A 22,097-nucleotide genomic window follows, 5' to 3' on the forward strand; every position below is an offset into this window, starting at 1 on the left:
GACTGTTAAACCACCAATGAGCTATTTTATCAACTACTTCAAAAAATCTCTCTTCGAAGATGCTGGAAGAAGATGACACTTAGAGACCTGTTGTGGGGTATCTAACGCCGTCTGCCCCCTAATATCGAGAAGAGGAACAAGCACTCTTTTACCACATGCTAGGTCTGATCTAAGAATCGCGGTGTGCACACTGACTGGCTACTGCAGTGTCAGATATCTGATACGTCGTAGACCGACGTCAAAGAAGTGGACATAAGAAAACAGCAGCATCAGCAGAAATGCTTCGAAAAGTAAAGAAGCGACTTGATCGAAACCCGCGTCGCAGTGGCCGAAAATGGTCGTGAAAGAAAGAAAATAGACTCAAAAGAGCTAAAGAGTTGCTTCGCTTAGCCGAATTTTGGTGAACTGCCGAATCGAATTTGGTTTTCTCCGATGAGAAAACATTCGTTGTACAGCAGTTTGTAAACAAAATGATCCGCTCGTGCTAAAAATGTTCGGTTGGCCACCAGAACTCAAGCGCCGGTCATGGCGATGAGGTGGGCCGCCATAACAGTCGACGTGGCTCTCCGCTCGTATTAATCAACCGTGTCATCAGAATAAATGCCGAATATTATCGCGAAAATATTCTGGAAGGAGTATTAAAGCCTTGGGCACGCAAACATTTTGGCCGAAGACCTTGGGCATTCCTACAGGACTCAGCACCATTGTACTCAACACGTGTCACCCAAGAATTGTTACAAAATGAGGTTCCTCGCTCTAAAAATTATAAATATATAGAGGATAATATCCCCCAAATCCCTTCCCTTTCAAGCAGATATCATTACGACCCCCATACCCTATCACCCTTTCGAATGAATAATTATGAATGAAAATCAAATTGAAATTATGATGAGGTAATGCCAAACCGACAATCATCACAGTCGTTAACCTCGCCTAATCGTTTCTTATTAAATGTGTTGGAATACTTACAACAACAACAACAGCAATAACAATAATACGAAGACCCTGCTCATTAATAACAATAATAAAAATAATAGTTGGTGTTTCTGTTGTTGTTGTTGCATTGGGTTGGGAAACAATTCGTTTGACACTGTGAAACTATTTTAAAGCAAAAAAAAAAGCAAAAAAAAACACAGACAGAAATGAATAATCATCACGCCAATCATCACATTTTGGGTTGTTTAAAGGGAGACGACACACGCGGAGAGACGGCCAAGCAATTCACCTGGAATGTCATGAAATAAAATAATGTTCATTGTCACACATATACACATACATATGTATGTGTGTGTATGTGCGTATTTCTGCGTATGGCTGAGCCATTAAACTTGTACTCTTCATAGTAAATAACATTATATGCTTGACAATATAAAAACGCCCTAAAAATGATTGAATGTGATTGTGTGGCAAAAAAAAAAAAATACGAATTAAACCTACCTCATGTTGTTTAATAAAGGTGTTACGCTTCATCGCCTAATAACGAAAATTGAATTAGTTGAGCTATCTCACCTTGATTAAATGCATGATATTTTTGTTTCAGTTTTCTTTCCTTCTTGTGATAAAGTTTATTTGAAGACGATGGAGGTAAACATATTTTGGAGATTTCAGGAAATGAAAATTCTCTAAAATTTAGAGTCTAAAAAAATAATAAAAAATCCCTTAGAGTACGATTTAACTTACTCTCATATCTTATATTCCAATATTCATACTCTCTTTAAGCCAGATATGCTCTCAATAACTCACATATATCTTCTCTTGATCATAGATGGCCAAGTAGGCACGCTTGCGCTGATGTCTCTTATTCTACGCCATGAGTAAAATATCAATAAACAGATATACAGGGTGAGATAAAAAACTGCAACAAAGTCAAACGCCATAATTTTTACATTTTTTTTTTTTTTTTTTGAATGAAAGCGTAAAATTTCATCGAATTTTAGAAAAAAATTAGATTTGTTCGAATTCGTCAGCTTGGGCACGAATTATGGCCTTCAAACCAGCCAACGAAAGCGTAACACGCTGCCCGAATGTTGCTATGCGGTATTTTGGCACATTCCCGGCGAAGCGCTTGCTTGAGGTGTTCGACAATTTGGTATTGTTTTGGGGCCAACCTTGCTTTCCAAAATACTTCAGACACAATAGTCCAACGGATTGGTTTGCGGAGCTTTTGGTGGCCATTATGCGCTGGAAATGAAGCGGGGAACCTCATTTTGTAATCATTCTTGGGTGGCGTGTGCTGAGTGCGATGGTGCTGAGTCCTGTTGGAATGTCCAAGGACTGCGGCCAAAATACTTGCATACCCAAGGCTTGAATACACCCTCCAGAATATTTTCGCGATAATATTCGGCATTTATTCTGATGCTACGGTCGATTAATACGAGGGGAGAGCCGGCCCACACCATCACCATGGTCGGCGCTTGAGTTGTGGTGGCCAACCGAAGGTGCAGATTTTCAGCTGACCTCTTTGGCAAGTAAACACGAACGGATCATTTTGTTTGTTTACAAACTGCTGGACAACTAATGTTTTCTTATCGGAGAAAACAAAATTCGGCATTTCACCACTTTCGGCCAAGCGAAGCAACTCTTTAGCTCTTTTGAGTCCATTTTCTTTCTGTTGCGGTGTAAGTTCTTGCACTTTTTTGGAATTTCAATGGTTCGACCCCGACCCCAAGCTCATTTTTCAATATTTGCCGAATAAAATATTGCGATATGTTCAGCTCACGAGCCATTTTTCGGCCACTTTTTCCACTTCCTTGACGTCGGGCTACCAGACACAAAAGATTTATTTACATTTAAATGCTGGAGTGTTCTAACGATGGTCACTTGTGGGTTTCCCGCCAAATATAAAAAAATCACACTATCACGCTTGAATTCCATCGCGAATAATATTTTTTCTGGAAAATTCTCTCCAAAATGCCTTTATATGCTTGTAAACAATATAATGAGCTGTCACTGGAAAAATTTTAACAGCTGTCGGACGTGGTGGCTTAGAAATGACAGCAGTCTGAAGTTGGTTGCAGTTTTTTCATCTCACCCTGTATGCTCTTTATTGATATTGTAATCATAACAGAGAATCAAAGACACAGACACTAGCGTGCATGAATGGCGGTCCACTCTCTTATAATACCTTATATTATGCTCAGAGAGAAAGAGAGAGTAAATTATTATTTTCTTAAACTTCTCAAATAATTTTCCTTTATTTATTCATTAATTCAGTTATATAACTTATGTATTTTAACATGTTTACATATTTGTTAAATTCTGTTTTAAACATAATTTTTAAACTAATTTCCCTTATTTTGTTCTCTTCACTTTTATACCAGATGACTTGTGGCATATCTTGTGTGGACAAGACGTTAAATAAAACCTTCTTCTACCTGGGTAAATTCATTGCCCGCCATCCAGGATATTTTATTATTGTGCCAATACTATTAACGTTACTATGCATTACGGGGTGAGACAAAATGAAACCACTGAATTTTGAAAATGAATTATTCATAAAAAATATTTCTCTTTTTTCTTTTAGTTATCAACAATTAAAATATCAAATCGATCCAGAATATCTCTTCTCACCCATCAATGGTGAGGGCAAGGCGGAGAGGGCCATAGTTGAACAGTATTTTAAGGTTAATTATACGCATCGCTTCAATGTTGGACGTATCACAAGACCAGGTAAGAAATAATTCTCCACCTCAAAAATAAATTGCGTGTGTGTCAAGTGATCCGCACTTGTCAATCTCTTTAGAATTCCATGCAAATCCCCACAGAAACAAAATGGAAAACATGCCATGCCGTAGGCGTTGACTTTCGTTTTCTATTTTCTTCTCTTCTTTACTTTTTTCGTATATAAACGAGTACTTTATTTTGTGGTTGTTGTTGTTGTTTTTTTGATGTCAGTCCAAAATCATCAACGTCCATTCAATTCCACGCCAGTTCGTTTTTTTTTCTTTTTGAAGTCAAACATGTGGGAATGTGTTTGTTTTCATTCGGGTTCTGTTGCTGTTGCTGTTTCTTTTTTAAATGGAAAATAATAAGAGCGCGATTTAATTCAATTTACTAAACTTAGCTGTAAATTTAAATATGTTTGCACGTACCTACATGTGCTGGCCCACACACACACTCACACCCAGATATATAAACATATGAAGCTATGTTTGTGGCTCTAGAATTATTCTCTCATACGTAGTAGTTTGTTGTGTGCCCTCTGCCATCAGTGTAGCATAGCCCAGCACCATTGGCTTGTGTTCGTTCGGTCATTTTGTGATGTGATGATCTTCTTTAAGATGGCTCAGGGAATGGGGTGGCGCTTGCAAGGCCTTCGGTCAATGGGGGCCTCAAAAATGGCAAATAATAAAAATTTGGTAGAAGAAAAGGGCGGTTATTTAAGACTCTTTGTCAACTTTTTTTCAAAAGTTAGTTGATATTTAATTGAAATCAAAGTGATTGGCCTTAAAATCCCAAAAAAATCGCTAAAAGAGCAATGTTAGGGACTTCCTCTGTTCTCTCTTAAATGATCTCTTTTGAAGTTTTTACTCAGCTCCCACCTATTTATTACTTTCTCTTCTAAACCTTCTGTGGAAACATTAGACACCTCAAAATGCATGCAATGGTATTAATAAGAGTATAGATGCATGAGCGCCAGCCTTTGTCTCTCTTTATCTCTGTCCTGATTAAAATATCAGTGAAAGACATATACGGATAATTTTAAATTATTATATATAAAAATTAGTTGTGGAGCTAATCAGAACTACATTTTAAAATTGTAAAATAATCAATTCGACTCAAGAATTTTTAATAGTCTCTTAAGAATTTGGATAAGAGACTCACTCTCTCAAATGCTAAAGAACTGAAGTGATATTGATTTTCTTCCATTTTTACTAAGAGTAGATACCAAAAAAAGAGATGATACCGTTATTTCAGTACTGGTAACTTATTATACCCTCAGCCATATGGCTACAGAAGGTATATATATAATTTGATACGGCCAAAACGTGCCTCATCGAAATAACGGTTTTAGACCCTACCTCTCTTTGGACCAAATTCGTTTCAGAACATTTGGAGTCTATATAGCGATGTACGTCCGTCTGTCTCTCTGGCTGGCTGGTGCGTACGAGAACTTTCGAAGGCAGTATCCGATTTGATCCAAACTTGGTACATCGTAATTTTATTGTCAAACTTGGATCGAGTTCGGAGATGGGCAATATCGGTCCACTCCCTCTGGTACCTCCCCCTACAAAAGTCAACATTTTCAAAGAAAATAATTTACTGCACAGAAAGAGAAAGGATAATCCGATTATGCTCCAACTTTGCAAAACCTAATATATGTCTCAGTGCTAGGTCAGGGGAGAAAATGAACAATATCGGTCAACTCCATCCCCCATAATTGGTCGAAATTTTGAATTATTATAACTCTCATAAAATGTGAATTAAGAGTCCGATTGTCTTCAAATTTCACGCATCACAATATTTTTATTAAACCAAGGTCTGGTGTGAAGAGGGAATATATCGCTTCACTCCTTCTGGTACCTCCCCCACAAAGGGTCAAAATTTTTAATATCCATGAAGCTCATAAAACGCAAAATGAACATCCGATTCCATTCAGACTTGGTACATCTCAATATTTCTATGAATACAAGAGCTGTTGTAAAGATCTTAGAGATCGAACCATTCCTTCTGGTACCTCCCCCACAAACGGTCAAAGTTTTCAATAACCAAAACGATTATAAAATCCGAAATAATCACCCGGTTCTCTTTATATTTCACAAATCAATATATTTTTAATAAGCCAAGGTCTGGTGTAAATAAGGGGTATATCGGTCTACTCCTTCTGATACCTTCCCCACAAAGGTTCAATTTTGAATATCCACGAAGCTCATAAAACGAGAATTTTACATCCGATTTCATTCAGACTTCTAACATCTAAATATTTCCATCAACACAAGATATTTTATAAAAATGGTAGAGATCAGACCATTTCTTCTGGTACCTCCCCCACAAAGGTTCAAAGTTTTAAATAACCAAAACGATTATAAAATCCGAAATAAGCATCCGATTCTATGCATATTTCACACATCCCATTATTTCTACTATCACAAGATATGCTGTGCAGATCTGTTATAAAGGTGGTAGAGATCGGACCATTTCTTCTGGTACCTCCTCAAAGAAATCGAAATAAGCATCCAACTCTCTTTAAATTTCACACATACAAACATTTTTGCTAACACAAGATCTGTTGTGAAGATGGTATTTGCGAACCCCTTTCTGGTACCTCAAATTATTTGATTTAATGGCGAAAAGTACAAATTTCGCATTCCTTTCTATTCTTTGTCATTCATTGGTGAATATGAATCAGTGAGAGGCAAGAGCCCTCACACATGTTCTCACTGAGAACAATTCTCTGCTCTAAGACATGGGAAGTCTTTGATAATTTATCTTTTTATTGATAATTTATCTCTTGATGAGAAGTCATTGAAAAACAGCGCTGCTCTAAAACAGCGGTGCTCAAAACAGTGTTCTAGAACATGAACCGAAAAAAGAGATAATTTAAGAGAAAGTTAAAATTGTGTTTTTCTTTATATTTTACAGTTTTATTAAATTGTTTATAGACACGAATGTTTGCCAAATTAATTTATAAAGCAAATGGATAAATATTATTTGTATAAATAATGACTTAACACTGTTTTGTTCTTGATTTAAATAAGCAAAGAGAAATTTGACTGAAAAGAGATATTTCTTCTTGAGCACCGCTGCTCTAAAACCAGACCTCTCTCACCAGTTCAATTTCTATTAGATTTTCGAAATTATCAAAAAACAAGTGTTAAAACCTAATTTATACATTTTTTGTAATAATTCGTTTATAAATAATTTTGAACAACATCCATGTTTAAAAACAATTAAAATGAATGAACAAAATATAAAGAAAAATACCATTTTTGTTTTCTCTTAAATAGTCTCTTTTTTGGACTCATGTGCTAGCACACGGTTCTGAGAGTGTTGTTGATAAACCACTGACTCACACAAAAACAAAGACAAGAGAAAATAAAACTTTGTCTCTCAGGCTCACGGTGATATAAATAAAGAGAAAGAGATATACACCTCTCAATTCAATTCCAAAATAAATTTTTTGCAAGAAATAATTAATTTTATTTTATAAATATTCCCTTCCCCACCATAAGGCCCCGATAGTGGGCTCCCATTACCCTCGAATCCCCCTCCCATATTATTTAATTTGCCCATGCGGTTCATTTTGCATTAGAGCAAGAGTCACTGGAAATCTGTGGAAAAAATCCAACGAATCGTCTGGAAGAAACAGCCTCAATCGTTGTTCGTTCGCCTTACAAACTTTTCTTTCTGGGACTTTCTGTTTTCTCCATTGTACGTCACTTAATCAAAACAAAAAAGTTGAGAAAGAAAGAAAAAAATACACACGACGTAATGTAGATGCATAAAATTATCATCATCAGCCGCACATTCGGTAGCACCACTAAGGCAGGTTCAGATTCTTAAGTGGCGGCGCAAAAACCGCTGTATCTGCAAATAGTATTTGTAAAGAAAATCAAATTCAATTGAAAATACCGAGATTTCTTGCTCAAATGACTAACGGCGGATTCTGGGAAAGATTTGGGGGGAAAACTTGAATGGAAACAAAAGGAAGGCAAGGAATTGGGGGGGTGATCATTAAGAAATATTTGGCTGATGAACTAATTCGCCAACAGAAAATCAGATATCACAAGGTTGGCATTTTAATTTCCAATAAAAGCCGACAAAAATTTAGTTCAAATCAAAAAATAAATAAATAAATTTATTTTTGTGTGGGGTCCCATTGAATTTCAAAAAAAAAAAATCGCTACAGCAAATTTTTGTTGATTTCAAGTAAAACAAAAATCTAAAATTTGTTGTTGTATGTTGTGCTCATTGCCGAACATTTGATGTTTTGTGCCATGACCCATCTTATTTACTCACCTTTTTTTCGGTTTTGTGTTGAATTCCCACACCCATTTTTTTTTCTTTTCAAATGGATGGATGGATGGAGTGCATTTTTTCGGTTTTGATTTTTGTCTAATTTTCTTTTTTTTTCGAATTCAATTGAAGCATTTAAAAATGCCATTGGAATGCATGAATGCCAGACCCAAAGCTGAAATCTGGTTGGCCGTATATAATTAAGCGAAGATGACTCATGTAGATTTTGTCACAAGGGTTACGCACCTTAACCCCGCCGCCAGCGACTAGCCGCGTTATTTCTTGGCCTTAACCTATTTTTGAGGTGATCTACTTAAATGTGGTTGACTTAAAGAGAAAAACACCAAAAAAAAAAACAGATGGGGGATGGACGGACAAATTGTTTGCTTGGCTGATTCTTTGGGTCGAGTTCAAAGTTAGTTTTTTGTGTTGTTTTTATCTTAGTTAAGATTTTAGAGTTTTTAGGTAAAATTACTTAGAAAAATTAGTTAAGACTAAATCTTCCGCATAAATGTTGCAGGGTTCGCTTGATGTCTACCTTCCAGGAAAAGTGATTGAAAATCCCAGAATTCAGGTTCAAAACATATCTCCCGATCCAAGAAAGATAATGATACCGAATCCAGCATTTTGGAAATGTCATAGTGTCAGCTGTAATTTGGCTTATATTTCGTGGGCTACTAAAATGAAGCATTTTTCGACTTTTGGGGGATTTTCGAAAAAAACCGTTTCCAAAACATCGATAATTTTTGCCACAACACCAGAATGTCCCACGATGTGACCAATTGGATAGGTATTTTCATTAGCTTTCAAATGATACCCATATTGTACATATCGGTTTTGTAGATCCGGGTCTAACCCGGGTCTTGGAACCGGATTTTCAGTCAAATATCCGGGTATTCGAATTTCATGGACTCCTAAAATAGAGCCTTTTCGACTTTTTGGGATTTTCGAAAAAATCCGGTTAAAAAAACATCGATAATTTTGCCACAACACCCGAATCGTTTTAAATAACCCCATTTTTTGACAAATTTGAAAGGTATTATTATTAGCTTTCAAATGATACCTATATTGCCGATATCGGTTTAGTATATCCGAATCTAACCCGGGTCTTAGAACCGGATTTTTAGTTCAAATATCCGGGTATTCAAACCCGTCTCCCAAGAAATAAAATACTTTTCCAAAATCAGAATGCGAATAACTACCTTTGGAAAAAATTTTGAAAAAATCCGAGAGATTTTACTAAACTAGCGTTGAGACATAAAATCGAATTAAAATAAGCAAGTTCATGGCTCTCCGGTTGAAAACAAAATAGAAATAATTTAAATAACCCCATCGTGTGACTCCTTAGATAGGCATTTTCATTAGCTTTCTAATAATACCAATATTGTCCATATCGGTTGAGGACATCCTGGTTTTAACCCTGGTTTTGGAACCGAATTTTCGGGTAAAATATCCGAGTATTTGATCCCTTCCCCCAAGAAAAAACTATTTTCTCGAAATGAGGGTACAAATACCTCTGGAATATTTTGATAAAAAACTGTTCTTGAACCCGGATTTTTGGGTCAAATATCCGGCTCAAATATCCGAAATCAGGGTACAAATACCTCTGGAATATTTTGATAAAAAACGGTTCTTGAACCCGGATTTTTGGGTCAAATATCCGGGTATCGGAATCCGTTCCCCGAAAATTCCCGGAATGCGGGTAATAAAAATTAGCTCTGTAAAAATTCAAAGAAAAAATCCGTTTCTTGGACTCGGATTTTCGGGTCAAATATTTGGTTATCCGAATCAGTCACCAAAGAAAAAAAACTTTCTCGGAATCAAAGTACGAGGTACAAAGTACCTCGGGAAAAATTTAAAAAAGAGAGATTTTACTAAACCAGAGTTAAGTCATAAAAATGATTTCCATTTGAAATATTCGTCATTTAAATAAGCAAGTTCGGTGTTCTCAATATCAAGGATAACTTCCTTAAGAGACCAAAAAGTTTCAACGTCCACACTGCGTATGAATGTTGTCAGCACGTATACGCTTACCCAGTAAAGCCGGAAAGTAGAATACAAATTACACAGAACTGTGTCTACATCAGGAATGCATCATTTAAATCGAGATTACAATGACCAGGTACCCCGCAAAGCCGGACAGTAGTGTAAGTAGTGTATAGTTTTCCCAGAACCGTTCTCTACCTCAGGACTGAATCAGAATTGATTGTAGAAGATTCAATAGCTTTAAGAGCCGACTGAGTGTCCACATAAGTAGTCGCCGGCTTAGCTATATCATTCTCCATAGCTTCAATTAATTTTGATGTTTTCCCGTTGGCAAAGATCTCTGCTTGAAAAAAATCCTCCAACTTGTAAGAGTAGGCCATTCCTCGGTTGCTCACAGAAGAGTCCGGCTCCCGTGCATTATTCAATCTTTGATCCTTTTGTATTTATAAGCAGACTGATTAGAGACAGGTTGGCTCCGGACCATTTATGCCTGCATGGAATCGGAATCTCAAGTATGTCAAACCTCATGGTTGAAGATATTTAATCGCTGTTCCATTTGTTACGTTTGAAGTTTACTTCGGCTCTTTGATTTTTTGTTTGGCTTCAGAAGAGAGTTTTGAGGACACTTCATAGAGCCCCGGGTGAATCATGTGAATTGTACCAATTCTGTCTTTGTTGGATTGAGAGAACGCAGAAAATACTTGGCTTTGCCTTCGAAGCATTTATATTTTGTAGATAAAAAAACGCTTATCTCTTGACATATTTTGCTCCTTTATAACAACAACAAAAATCGCGGCACATACCTCCAAAGAAAATGCAATGCAATTCAATTGTTTTGTTGTTTTTCTTTTTCTTTTTGTTTTTTTTTTTTTTTTTTTTTTTTTTTTTTGATGAGGGTGTCTCTGACGATAGTTCATTAGATTTATTACCCTGAGGATGTTTCTTTTTTGTGTTGTTGGCGACAATTGAGAAGATAAAAGCGCAATATATTTTTATGATTATTTGTTTATTTCGCTGTTGTTGTTGTTGTCTTTATTCCTAACTCAAAACGAAACAAAAAAAGTAATTGAACAAAAAGCATGCAACTTAATATGAGGGAAAAATTGCAAAAAAAATTCAAAAAATTAATACATTTATATGGGCAAAGGGGTAAGCCGTTTATGCGCCAAAACGTATGGTCACGTAGCAAAAATCAACGGTTACCAAAAACAAAATTACTCACTCCGCATTCAAGCCATGCAAAAATGTTCGAAACAATACACTGGGTAACAGATTTGCTATCATTTTTTTAACTGAGAAAGTATTGGAGAGTCAAGCATAGTGAGAGAAAGGACCAAAATGATAGAAAACAATTGTGAATAAGAGAGTAATTAGAACACGTTAAAAAGTATCAGTGGGTTTCGCCGACAGATGTATTAAAGCAGCGCTGCTCAAGAAGAAATATCTCTTTTCAGTCAAATTTCTCTTTGCTTATTTAAATCAAGAACAAAACAGTGTTAGGTCATTATTTATACAAATATTTTTTACCCATTTGCTTTATAAATTATTTTGGCAAACATTCATGTTCAAAACAATTAAATGGAATCGGAAAATATAAAGAAAAATATAATTTTTATTTTCTCTTAAATTTTCTTTTCATTTGGCTCATGTTCTAGAACACGGCTTTGAGCGGGACTGATTAAAGCAACGCTGCTCAAAAACTAGACCTCGCTCACCAGTCTCTTAATTCTTCTATCATCAAAAAACAGTATTAAAATATAATTTAAAAAATTGTTTGTAATAATTCGCTTTATTAATAACTTTGGACAACCTCCAAGTTTAAAAACAATTGAAATGAATGGATAAATAAAAAGGAAAATGCAATTTTTGTTTTCTCTTAAATAATCTCTTGCACACGGTTTTGAGCAGTGCTGATTAAAGTCTAACCATAGACAAATAAAGGTATAGACTAAAAAGTTGTCTCATCTGTTATCTCTGAAAAAAGTGCTTCCATAGATGTCGTTCATGCTGTGAGAGAGGTTCAGTAGACTCACTCAATTCTCTCAAAATACAAAATATTAAATATTTTTACGATTCTTTATTATTTATCAATTAAAAACAAAACATCGACTTTGTTTACTTTTACATTATCCAAATATGTCGTGAAATATAAAAATATAGAACTTAAATAGCAGAAAAGTTAACAAATTGTTTTCGAAGTCGAGTGCTTCACTGGCCCTGAGTGACTTGACTGGCCCAAGATCAACCATAGTGACATCTGCCGGAAGGGTAAATTTTAAAACTTTTTAGTCTATACCTTTATTTGTCTATGCCAGCACACTGTTTTGAGCCGTGCTAAAAATTCTCTGTCTCTCTCTCAGCAATTTAACTGTGAATAATGAGAAGGAGACCAAATGTAAGAGAAATTAAAAACAAAACATGCCAAAGACATTAAATGGTAAAGACTAGACAAAATGCATTCTGAGCAAAAGGTTTGTGGCTATACTACCTTGAATAACAGCTCATGACAGAGGCATGTTAATATAAAAAACACAATTATAGGAAAGAATGACAAATAAAAATTTGAATAATCCAAAATATTGGTTTCAAAGTTCTATTCCATATACCTTCCAAATAATTGCATACTGTCTTAGCGGTTTAAATTTCTTAACATTGGTAACTATGTTGTTACGATATCATAACAACAGAGGCATTTTTCACAGGGTTGCCATATTTTACTCTGTCTTGTCCTATCTTTACACTTCTATGTCTTTGAACATGCATTGATTAGGGATCAATAGATCGTTTTTCTATGAAGACGACTTCTTGTCGTTTCAAAAGTTTGATATATGTTTTTTTTGTTGCCAAGTGTTTTTCTTTTCAATTATTTTATTGGCCTACGTGCATAAATCTTTAAATTTTGCTATTGAACTCTTAATGTTTATTTTTTCCTATTTTAACATTTTGTGCCATTTGTTTTTTGTTATAGGACGTTTTGGTCGGGTAATTGTCATACCAAAAGATGGCAATGACAATATGATACGACGCGAGATCTTCAAGGAGTTACGTCAATTGGACAACATCATACAGAATGCAACGGTGACATATGACGGCGAGACGTTCACGTACAAGGATGCCTGTGCCCGGTGGGAGAATGAGTGCTTCGAAAATGATATTTTGAATTTGGATTACATTATGGATGATGTAAGTTGAGAGGGAGAGGAGAGAGAGAACTTTTAATGAATTGTAATTAATGTGTTATTGCAGATCGAATCTGGTGAATTGAATTTAACCTTTCCCCTGATGTTCAATCCCGTCACATGGGATGCCCATGCCTTTCCGGTATTTTTTGGTGGTACCAAAATCACCGAGGACAATATTATCATCAGTGTGCCAGCGATACAATTGGTGTATTTTGTGACAGCGGATACCAAACGGCAAGATGAAAAGTGAGTATGCGAAGTTTCACTTGAGGTCCGATTACACATTATATTAGAGTCATATGTACTTTTTCATATTTTAATTTTTTATAGCATACTTTAAGGAGTAACCAAAAAATTTTAAAGGATGAAGTAACGTTACACTATATAAACTATATACCATACATTAATATAAAACACTTACATTTTATTTATAAAATACTTATAGTATTATCATCTTAATTTATAAAGGGTTTTTTGTGGAAGCCCCCTAAATTATGCTAGAAAAAAATGTAAAATAATTTTTTCACACAATTATCAGTTGATTTTTTTCAAATTTATTTGAAATTGTGAGAGCGCCTTAAAGTATGCTATAAAATGCAACTGATTATTGTGGAAAAAAGGCAATTTACATATGTCTCTAACATGCTGTGTAATCGGACCTTTATCTTTATCTCTTTCATGATTTATTTAACAAAAATTAAAGATAAACATATCCTGATCAAGGCCTTCTATGAACTTTCTTCAAATCAGTACTGACTAATCCCACTATCTCTTCATTTTCCTTTTTTGCAGAGGTGCCGAATGGGAAGAAACATTTTTGCGTGTGGTAGGTGATGCCGAAAACACAGGGCTTTTCAAACACATATCGGTGGCCTATTTTGCCTCCAGGACCCTGGATCATGAGTTGGAAAAGAATACACAAACTGTGGTGCCCTACTTTAGTTCCACCTTCATTTTGATGGCCTTGTTCAGTGTCATAACCTGTATGATGGGTGATGCGGTGCGTTCCAAACCCTTTCTGGGTCTGATGGGTAATATTTCAGCTGTTATGGCCACTTGTGCTGCGTTCGGTTTGGCCATGTATTTGGGTATTGAATTTATTGGCATTAATTTGGCGGCTCCATTTTTGATGATTGGTGAGCATTTTTTTGAATTCCCAGGAGTTTTTATAATTTTTAATGAAAATCTTTCTCTTCTTCTTCTTAGGTATTGGCATTGATGACACCTTCGTTATGTTGGCGGCCTGGCGTCGGACCTCTTTGAAAATGTCCGTACCCGAGCGCATGGGCCACATGATGTCTGAGGCTGCGGTGTCCATTACCATTACCTCTTTGACCGATTTGATTTCCTTTTGGATTGGTGTCATCAGCCCTTTCCGGTCAGTGCAAATCTTTTGCAAATATTCCGTTTTGGCAGTGGGTTTCACATTCCTGTGGCATGTTACCTTCTTTGCCGCCTGCATGGCCATATCGGGTTATAGAGAGCAACAAAATCGTCATGCTGTATTCGGTTGCAAGGTCCAGCCTCTATCGGTGGCCATAAAAGGTAAGTTTTGGAGCCATTCTGCCATGAAACATTTCTAATTTGTTGGTGATTTCTTTCAGAAAAACGCAACATTTTCTATCGAGCCATCATGTCGGGTGGCATTAATCGCCAGGACCCCGACAATCCCACCGACAACAAGGACCATATTCTAATGAAATTTTTCCGTGACAATCTCTCGGCCATCATCAACAACAACTGGTGCAAATTCTTGATTATTTTGATCTTTGGTGCCTATTTGGCTGGTGCCTGCTATGGCATTACCCAAATCAAGGAGGGCCTGGAACGACGCAAGCTATCACGTTCAGATTCTTATTCAGTAGAATTTTTCGATCGTGAAGATGATTATTATCGGGAATTTCCATATCGCATGCAGGTAAGATTTGGAGAGGATAGATTTTTTACAAGTTCAATATTCAAAAAGTTAAAACAATATTGATTCAATTTAGGAGCACGATTTTAAGTTTTTGAGGGGAGAAGTAAGGGTAAAGATAGATAAGAAGCTTGGCATCATTGCAGGACATATTTGCTAACATAATAAAAGTGTGTCAGAGCCTCACACGAAATCTGCCGTAGTTTTCCCTTATGATATGACATTAATATACCATGTCATGATGCCAAGCTGCTCATTTTAATACCAGGAATTTCCTTTTGGTTTCAAAGACAAAAATGTTCCTCAGAACACTCTTCACAAAATATCCTACAACATTTTCCATGAAAATTGTATAGTTTTCGAGATACATTACCTTCAATCTGGCAAGTTCTAGTTTTGCCAACCTTGTTTCCTTATAGTTTCTGTGAGAGAAGTTAATTTTTAGATCATACAACTCGATCAAACATGTTGGATGTAAATGTAGGAATTAAAGAGGGCATTCCAATGGACATTTTTCTCTTTAAGAAACACCACATTTCAAATATATAGACTAATACAAATACATAAGTTTCTTCATAACATTAAGGGAGGTATAAATATATGACCTCCATAGCCCCCTTATACATGTTAGATGTCAAAGTAAGAATTTAAGATGGCATTCTAGTTAGCATTTTTTGCCTTTAGAGAAAGACTCTCACTTGCATAGATTCTCCTTTAGATGCTCTTCAATATAAAGAGGCTCTTAAAATCCCAAAATGCATAATTTCTTTGATAAAACTAAATTAGTATTAAATAGACGCTGAACACATTGGAAATTGGTAATACTCCCAAGGAGAAAAATGTCCTTTAGGACAGGATACTAAAGGCTTCCTCACAGCATTTTAAGGAAGGACCTATATATATGGAGATATGACGCACCCAACCTTTCACCCATACCATTTTATGAGGACTAAGTGTAATGTCCGTTTTTGACCTATAAAACTTGATCATACATGTTCGCTGTCAAGGTATGAAATACAGTTGATCCTTGTAGGAATATTTTTCTCTTTGAAGGACATCGTATGTCTCGTATCCTTTTTTGTCAAAAACCTCCCTGAAACATAAAAGTAATATTTCCAAACTTCTATCGAGGTAAATGTCAAAATTATCATTGACAGAGTTGCAATTTGGGACAGTTATTAAAGACAACAATCTTCCTCAGGGTCAAATACTAAAGGTCTTCTTCCAGAACTTCTTCACTATGTTAATACTTTTCGTGGTACGGTAGATTTTTCTAACTATGAACTTTTATCAAAAAAGTAGGGACAAGTTGATATTAGAAGCATTTTTGAAGACTTTGACTACGTCATACAAGTATGATGTAAAGGCATGAAACAAAGTCAACCCTTCTACAAATATTTTTCTCTTCGGAGGACATGATGTGTCGTATGTCCTTCTTGTCAAAACCACCCTTGCAACATAAGAGTTGTGTTTCAACATATTTCTAAAAAGAAAAAGTATTAAAAAAGTTTTTCAAACTCTTTTTCTGAGTCATTAAATTTGATCATACATGTTCGATGTAAAGGCATGAAACAAAGTAGACCCTTGGATAAATGTTTTTCTCTTTAGAGGACATCATGTGTCTCATGTCGTTTTAGCAAAAACGTCCTTCAAACTTAAAAGTTGTGTTTTAAATATTAAAATGGTTTCTACAATTAAGTTTGATCAAACATGTTCGTTGTTAAAGTACGAAAAACTACTACTATTCTATATATTATACTATTCTCCTGGTCTATCATCTTATTTTAATTAAAAAAATTAATCCACTTCTAAAATCTCCCTCTTTTTCCCCCAGGTCATCATAACGGGCGACATCAACTACTCCGATCCCATTATCCAAGACGAAATCGAAGAATTAACACGAAATCTGGAAAATACCTCGTATGTCACCTCCTCCCTCTATACCGAATCATGGATACGCTCCTTCCTATCCTTCGTGGATCGTAACAATGACTATTTGAATCTGACTCTGGACACGGAACAGGAATTCATTGAAGCTGTCAAGGAACATTGGCTCTTCCCGGGAAATCCTTTCTCCTTGGATGTGAAATTCAATGAAAATGGCACCAAGATTCTAGCCTCCCGCTTCCTCATACAAGCTGTAAATATTACGGATACCAATCATGAAAAGGTTATGGTTCGTGATTTGCGACAAATTTGCAAAGACTCACCGCTGAATGCCACCATTTTCCATCCGTACTTTGTGTTCTTCGATCAATTCGAATTGGTGCGACCCACCTCCATTCAGTCCATGATTATTGGTGCCATTATCATGATGATCATCTCGTTTATTTTTATACCAAATATTTTGTGCTCCCTGTGGGTGGCCTTCTCTGTGATATCCATTGAAATGGGCGTGGCTGGCTATATGGCCTTGTGGGATGTGAATTTGGATTCGATTTCCATGATTAACCTGATCATGTGCATTGGCTTCTCGGTGGACTTTACGGCCCACATTTGCTACACGTATATGTCGTCGAAGAAGAAGAGTCCCAAGGCCAGGGTACGTGAGGCCTTCCATTCGTTGGGTCTGCCAATTATACAAGGTTCAAGTTCGACGATTTTGGGTATTGTGGCCTTGTTGCTGGCCCAGAGCTATATTTTCTTGGTGTTCTTTAAAATGGTGTTCCTGGTTATTTTCTTTGGTGCCATGCATGGTTTGTTCTTGTTGCCGGTGTTGTTGTCACTGTTCGGACCCGGCTCCTGGCAGACATGGACAGGAAGGGACAAGGGCAATGAGGATGAAATCGATGAAATTGATGGCAAAATTAAGCTGGCCAAGATGGATAAGAACTTTGCCAATGCCTTTTATTTGCCCTATGCCTCCAATGTGGCTGGTGTGAATGGTTTTACATCCAAGGGCTTCTTGGGAGCTCCTTACAAGGCCTATGGAGATGAAAAAGATTTGGGTATTGGCACATCGGGAGAAGATTCCTCGGAGAGTAGCTCATCTAGATCTCAAAGGCGCCAGGCATTGGAAGATGAAACAACCCAAAGACGCTATGAGGAAGGATGGAGAAAATCCTCCTATCATGATTTGTTTGCCAACAGCACCCCAGCCCAGTTTGCTGCCCACCCGGCCCTGTACAATCAAAAGGTTACAGCCCATGAATGGCGTACCCGCCTGGAGGAGCATCAAGAACGTAAACGCCAGCCAAATGGAGAACGTTATGCCTATGATAATTATGGAGCTGATTTGCAAAGACGCCATGGCGAATTCGTGGACGACGAAGAGGTGGAGCCAAGACGCCATTTTACCCCTACCTCATCGTTGGATGAACGTTCACGACGTAAATATCGTTCAGCCTTGCCACGTGTGAGTGCCGGGGGTGCTGGCGGCAGTGGTGATGAGGCCAACTATCATCAACAAGAACCGTCACAACTTGCCACCGCCTCAGCCAAGCGTTATCAACGACGACGTTCCTCCGACGAATCGACTCGACATTTCCAACGTTGGCCCACGTCCAATATAGAAGAGAGATTTATGCGTCGCCATTCACCCTCCCGCAATCATAGCCATGAAGATGGTGATTATCCCGCCAATTATCGTCCAGAGCCACCCAGACGTTCCTCGTCCCATCACAATCTCTACTATCCCAATGGCCAAAGTAAAACATCGCAGCAACAACAACAGCCACCAAAATATCAGTTTGGCTATAACCACTGATATTTTAGAGTAGGTAAAAACGTCTAGGGTCATCATTTCGCCCCAAGGAGTGAAAATGTGTTTTTTTTAATTTCGTTTAGGAATGCCACATAAGATGTGGCGTTAGGATTTTGTCAACTATTACAAAATATTATTTTATTTTAAATGTAATGTAATTAATTTTGTTAAATTAATTAATTTTTTTTAGGAGACTTTTTTATATATATATGCAATGCCTATTGTAAATTGATATGATATGATTTGAGCCAGGATCAAGGAAACCTTTAGGAAAACCAAGCAACAAAAAAAGCAAAAACTAAACAAAATATGTAATATTAGTTAATAATTTCTTTAGATTTTAAGTTTAGGAAAAACGCACATTAAAAAATGAAGAAAGGTAAAGGGCCAGGGGATAGATTTCGGGCGAGTCCAGAAAGTTTCTTCAAGATTTGTCTTGAGCAATTAAAAGGAGAAGGTTTAATTAAAGAGAAACAGAGTTTTTGAGTAGGAGAAATAAAGAAAGAGCACGACAAATCAAATATCTCTTTCCATAGATAGACAAGTATGCACGCTAGCGTTGCTCTCTTTTATACTCTTCATGAGTATGACATCAACAAACAGACATACTCGAATAATTTTCTACAATTGTTTTTATAAAATTTTTTTTTTGCTTCTTTTTTTATATTTTTGCTTAAAAATTATTAAATTAATTGAAATTCAACGCAGAAAAGTTATTTCAAAATTCTCTTAAGAATGTCTCTTTCATATATTGCCCATCTATGCTCTTTCTATCTTTTTTATCATCACTCTGTTTTCCCCTGTGTACAAAAATATTCATTTTGGCCTCTCCTCAAAGGTTCTCAAATGTGTTCTCCTCCTTTTAATGGCGGCCACTGAGTAATTCAACAAATCTCTCTCATCGAAAGAGAAACATGCGAATGTTTATATAAGAAAATTGCCTTTAGAAATAACGTAACATTACTTAGGCCGTCAAAATCGTCAATTAGTCTTGTTATATAAATGAGACACAGAAGGAACACTATATATAAATTTTTCTTTCTCCTTTTTATCATAACATTCAGTTTTCCCCTCTTTGAACAATGTTTACTTCAGGCTCTCCACAAACAAAGACTCCCAAATGTGTTCTCTCTCTCTTCCTTTTATAACTGCTACTGAGTAATTCAACAAATCTCTCTCATCGGAAGATAAATATTTGAATAATTCATAAAGGAGATTGCCGTTAGGAATAGCTGACAAGCACATTATTATACCAGGTTCACACATATGGAATTTTTAATGCATGGTATGTTAAGCAGTCTGGGTACACTTCAAATCGGCTATTCAAATGTGGAATTAAACTATATTTTTGAATATTTAAAAATTGATCACTTCAAGAAACATATGGAAAAGAACCATGAACGTTTGAAAACATTGATATGTCAATTTTTTTTGATGATTTTTCAAAAATAAGTAAATTTTTATATATTTTCTTATACGACGCTATCAGAGGTTACTAAGATATGTATTTTTATTCTTTTTTACAAATTTAAATAATTTTTCATTCAAAATTTTCAATTCCAAAATGGATTTGACAGTCCATTGTCCCATCAGCTGTGCCGATGCGACTACCTGTATTCTTCTACCATGGAGAACAACGTTAAATCAACTACGGATTATAGTGCCCTAACTAAAACTCGGTTTACATGGTAGAAGACAACAGGTGGTAGCATCGACGCAGCTGCTGAGACAATGAACTGTCAAACCAATTTTGAAATTAAAACGTTAAATGAAAAGTTATTCAAATTTGTAGAAATTGTTGAAATATGCATATCATAACAACCTCCGATTGATATCATACAAGAACCCTTATAAAAATCTACTAATTTTTGAAAAAAACGTTTTTAAAATTTTGACATATCCATAATCCCAAGCTTTTATGCACCTACCCGTATTCTTCTACCATGAGCTCTCCCCAAAGCAAATGTTCTCAAATGTGCTCTCCCCATTTATAATGGAAATTCAATGAGTAATTCAACAAATCTCTCATCGAAAGAGAAATATTTGAATAATTCAATAGGGAAAATACGGTTTGGAATAGCTGACTAGCACATTATTATACCAGGTTCACACATATGGCATTTTTAATGCATGTTATGTTAAGCAGCCAGGAAACACTACAAATCAGCTACTAAAATTACATATTTTCATTGAACCAATGTGATATTGGTTTAGGTTTAAATCTTTGAAGACTCGAAATAGGAAATAGATTTTGGCCAAGCCAATGCTATTTCAAACAAAAAAAAAAAAATCCAAACATCCCCTGGCCTATTATTATCATTTAGAAAACATATTCTAAAAATAGTTTAAATTTGAAAATTTATTTATAAAAAAAACTAAATTTTAGTCTATATATATTTAATGTTTTATATAAATATTATTTTATAACCATTTACTTTTTTTAATTTGGTAAGAGCGAATAGATTTTAATTCTCTTAGGGAATTTCAAGCTATTTTCAGTCATTTTCCTGTCGTTTCCTTTTTATTTTGAAAAATAAATTTCCCATGTTTTCCATTTTCCCTTGTAGATATTTCAAAACAGAATTCGTGAGTGTGTTCAGTAATATTTTTTCTGAAGCGAAAAAATATTATGTGATCTAAAACAAATTGGGTTTCTTTCATTCCTCTGCAAAAAAAAAATTAGTAGACGTAAATTTATAAAATTAGAAATGTATTTTAAATTTTAGTAAAAACAAAAACAAAATAAATACTCATGCATACATTTTCCCCCAAAATATTTAAGCATAAACAAAAAAAATCAATTTCCATTAAATTTTTTCGGTATTAGAATTAAATAAAAAAAAATAAATAATTTTTTTAAATGTATATTTGCAAATAAATACAAAAAAAGAACAGATAAAAAGCATCACAAGAAAATAGTCATTAATTTTAATAAAAAAAAGAAGTATAATGCAACAAGTGAGACTCCGTGTAAACAGGGGTTTAGTAAAACCCAGCTGTCATCACCAGCTGGATTCTTGTTCTGTGAAAACCTGTGGAGGCATTATCTCATTCATTTTTTTGAATTACGATTAAATGTTGGTAAAATTAAAATGCAAAATCAAGAATGGAAAATCGAAATAAAAGTTGACAGCAATATAGCTATTGGTAGGACTTAAGGTGAGAATACATAAAACGTTTTTTAATGGCCCGGCTTCTTCGGCAAAGAACAAATGAGCGTGGGGCCAAAATCGAACTAGGTCAACCTAAAACTGATTTGTTCATCTACGATGATGCCAGCTGATGACTTCAGTCAGCCAAAAAAGCGTTTTATGTATTTTCACCTTTAGCGATTACTAAGTTTCGGTTGCTAAAG

At 35.7% G+C, this 22,097-nt stretch overlaps 1 protein-coding gene across 1 annotated transcript in view; it reads left to right on the forward strand.

The window, feature by feature from the left end:
• Positions 1–21,658, forward strand: part of LOC101896935 (patched domain-containing protein 3) — a 46,462-nt gene extending 24,804 nt beyond the window's left edge. Inside the window, exons 2-9 of the mRNA XM_059128818.1 lie at positions 3,321–3,451; positions 3,524–3,669; positions 12,911–13,125; positions 13,189–13,370; positions 13,917–14,260; positions 14,331–14,669; positions 14,729–15,042; positions 16,874–21,658. Of these exons, the coding sequence (XP_058984801.1) occupies positions 3,321–3,451; positions 3,524–3,669; positions 12,911–13,125; positions 13,189–13,370; positions 13,917–14,260; positions 14,331–14,669; positions 14,729–15,042; positions 16,874–18,745 (3,543 nt within the window). The 3' untranslated portion in view covers positions 18,746–21,658. The remainder of the gene's footprint in view (positions 1–3,320; positions 3,452–3,523; positions 3,670–12,910; positions 13,126–13,188; positions 13,371–13,916; positions 14,261–14,330; positions 14,670–14,728; positions 15,043–16,873) is intronic.
• Positions 21,659–22,097: the final 439 nt, after the last annotated feature.

This window comes from Musca domestica, unplaced genomic scaffold (assembly GCF_030504385.1).
Source record: "Musca domestica strain aabys unplaced genomic scaffold, Musca_domestica.polishedcontigs.V.1.1 58, whole genome shotgun sequence".
NCBI classification, from domain to species: Eukaryota; Metazoa; Arthropoda; class Insecta; order Diptera; family Muscidae; genus Musca; species Musca domestica.